Source organism: Petaurus breviceps, unplaced genomic scaffold, assembly GCF_028583685.1.
Source record: "Petaurus breviceps papuanus isolate PSGF00001 unplaced genomic scaffold, PetGlider_PUasm1.0 350, whole genome shotgun sequence".
NCBI classification, from domain to species: Eukaryota; Metazoa; Chordata; class Mammalia; order Diprotodontia; family Petauridae; genus Petaurus; species Petaurus breviceps.
Genome location: NW_027186199.1, coordinates 2,017,422 through 2,020,615, shown reverse-complemented (window position 1 = coordinate 2,020,615; position 3,194 = coordinate 2,017,422). Strand labels below are relative to the sequence as shown.

General features: G+C 45.2%; 1 protein-coding gene across 1 annotated transcript in view; it reads left to right on the top strand.

Annotated features, from left to right (window-relative positions):
• IQANK1 (IQ motif and ankyrin repeat containing 1) overlaps window positions 1–3,194 on the top strand; it is a 44,154-nt gene that overhangs the window by 4,328 nt on the left and 36,632 nt on the right. Inside the window, exons 2-3 of the mRNA XM_069096985.1 lie at window positions 2,193–2,326; window positions 2,524–2,688. Coding sequence (XP_068953086.1) covers window positions 2,193–2,326; window positions 2,524–2,688 — 299 coding nt within the window. The remainder of the gene's footprint in view (window positions 1–2,192; window positions 2,327–2,523; window positions 2,689–3,194) is intronic.

The following is a 3,194-nucleotide window of genomic DNA, read 5'->3' as shown; positions in this document are numbered from 1 at the left end:
GGAAGGAAGGAAGGAAGGAAGGAAGGAAGGAAGGAAGGAAGGAAGGATTTAGGTGCTTGCTATGTGCTAGGCACTGTACTAAACAAATATAAGCAATTTTTTTAAAGACACTCCCTGTCCTGGAGCTTACATTCTATTGGGGGAAGATAATACACAAAAGCAAGTGGAAAAGTAAGGGAGAGGAATTGGGGGGAAGGAAAGTGGCCATTAGGGACATGGTTTTGAACTTCAGAAATTGGGAATTCCTAGGGCAAGGAGAGCAAAGGCTGACAGGCTGGCCTGGGCCCTTCCAGGACATGGAGGCTTCAGGAGGAACTCACCAGTCATAGAAAAGGGGAGGCTTTCTTCTGAAAGAAGAAAGGAAACAAGCATTTATTAAGGGCCTATTATGTGCCAGGAATAATAATCACTGTACAAATATTAATTCATTTTATAGTCATACCAAGCCTGGGAAGTAGGTGCTATTATTATCCCTGATTTATAGTTGAGGAAACTAAGGCAGACAGCGGTAAAGTGACTTGCCCAAGGTCACATGCTTACTATGTGTCTGAGGAGGGATTTGAACTCAGGTCTTCCTGACTCCAAGCCTACTCCTCTTTCTACTGTGCCACCTAGCTGGGAAGGATATTTCAAAGTGAGCAGATGAGTGGTAAGCTGTTCCAAATTCAGGTGGACTCAGGCACTGAGGGAAGTTTCATGTTGAGTCAGTATAACTGAGTAGAAGCTGCATGATTTTGATATCCAGAAAGCCAGGAGCAGGACAGGGAAGAAAATGAAAATACAAAGAATAAAGCAATACCAACTCACCAGAAGGTTACATTCTAATGACATAAATAACTTTATACAGGATAAACATAAAATGAATAAATAACTACATCTGTACATGTATATATTATAAATATAAGGTGAATAAATGCACTTCTGTACAAAATAGTCAAATACAAGGTGGTTTGGGAGGGAGGACACTAGCAGTTGGGATCAGTAAAGGCTCCATGCAGAAGATGATGCCCAAACTGAATCTTGAAAGAAGGGAAGGGCTCCCTAAGGCAGAATAAGAAAAAGACTTGCATTTCAGACATGGAGGTGGTCAGTGCAAAGGCCTGGAAATAGGAGATAGAATGTGTATGAGGAAGGCCAATCTGAATGGATTGGCTGTAGCATGTAGAGGACAAAGGTGTGCAGTGTAACTGGAAAAGATGAGCCAGGACCAGGTAACATAGGACTTTAAAAGTAAATAGTAGGGGCAGCTAGGTGGCGCAGTGAATAAAGCACCAGCCCTGGAGTCAGAGGACCTGAGTTCAAATGTGACCTCAGATACTTGACATTCAGTAGCTGTGCGACCTTGGGCAAGTCACTTAACCCCAATTTCCCTGCCTTCTCCCCTCCAAAAAAAAAAAAGTAAAATAGAGTTTAGAAGCAACCAGAAGCTGCTGGAGTCAGGGGCGGCCAGGTGGTGCAGTGAGTAAGAGCGCCGACCCTGGAGTCAGGAGAGCTGGGATTGGTTCCGGCCTCAGATACTTAACATCCACACAAAATAACTGGCTGTGTAACCTTGAGCAAGTTACTTAACCCCAATTGCTTAAAAAAAAAGAAGAAGAAGAAGCTGCTGGAGTCGATTAAGTAGAGGAGTCACATGGTTACACCTGTGCTTAAAGAAAAGTACTCATACAAAAGTGTGTAGGTTGGACTGAAATGGTGAGAGGCTGGAGACAGGGAGACTAATTGGAAAGCTTTTGTAATAATCTGGGCAAGAAGTGATCAGGTTCTGAACTAAGGTGTGTGAGGAGAGAGAAGAGGTTAAATGTGAGAGATGCTCTGACTGTAGAAATGGCAAGATTTGGCAACTGATTAGAAATGTAGAATGAAGGAAAGTGAGGAATCTAGGATAATGCCAAGGTTATAAAAAATTGGGAGACCAAAAAAGATGGTGGTACCTTCAGTGGACATAGGGAAGTTTGAAAGAGGGGAGAGTTTAAGAGAAAAGTTAATGGAGTTCAATTTTAGACATGTTGAGTTGGATGACTCTGGGATATCTAGTGTTGAAATTGTCCTGAAGCTCAGGGGAGAGACTAGTGATGGAGAATGTGTTTGTGTGTATGTGCGTACACAAATCCTCAGTGGCATCTATATAATATGTATATGCACACATCCTCTTCTCTGGCTTCTCATGCTCTGCCTCATCTCCATGGCAGAGCTTTCCAAGGAAGATCGAGCAGCAGTCACCATTCAGTGTGCCTACAGGAAGCATCTAGCACAGAAGGAACGAACCCGGAGAATAAAAGAGAAGGAAGAATACAAAGCCTTGATGGACAAGCTACAAAAGGAGGTAGGATTCCACATGTGGGGGGGAGTCAGGTAGTGGAATGGTGGCTGAATGGTCCACAGTGACCTTTGTCTCAGGGGAAAGTGATGCATGACCAGGGATCAGCAACCTGCACGCTGTGTCTGCTACATCTCTCCTGAAGTTGAATTTGGGGGCTAGTATCACCCAGAGGTGAGAGGAAACCACACTTTGGCTCTCAGGCCTTCCTGGCTATGGTGAAACGGGAGCAGGAGGAGGCTCGCCGGGAGCGCGAGAAGGAGGAAGAGCAGCGACGAAGGCGGCTGGAGGAGCAGAAGCGTCGGAAGCGGATGTTGGAAGCTGCATTTGAGGGAGATGTAGAGGAAATGAAAGCTGTGCTGAAGGAGGTCAGCATGGGGCATTCCAAGCATGAGTGAGGGTCTCATCCATGGGTCAGTTCAAGGTCAGTAAGAAGTCAGCCAAGATTAACTGCTAGGTCATGCAGATAGAAGAATGGGGTCCAGATGGTCAACAAGCAGCCCCAAGGACCAGAAAAAAGTTAGAGACTGCAATGAAGTCAGGTCCAGGGCATAGCAGCAGGAGTTCATCAGGAACCTGTTGAAACCTATTTCTCACATTCCTGTCCATCTTATTCCAAGGAATACCTCAGATTCCAAAGCAGAGCTCAGAGAAGATATGACCATGGTTATGCCTCCCCCACTCCATGAGGTTCAAAAGTCTTCCCAAAGCTGCTTGAGGGTGGCCTCCTGTCCTTAGACCATAGTGTCCCAGCTTCCATATACTCCCATGGTACCCAGTGTTCCACTATAAGAACAGGTAGAAGACATAAGGTTGTACTTACTGCCAGGCCAGAGAGAGGACAGATATTGGAGCTGAAACACTGAGAGAGACA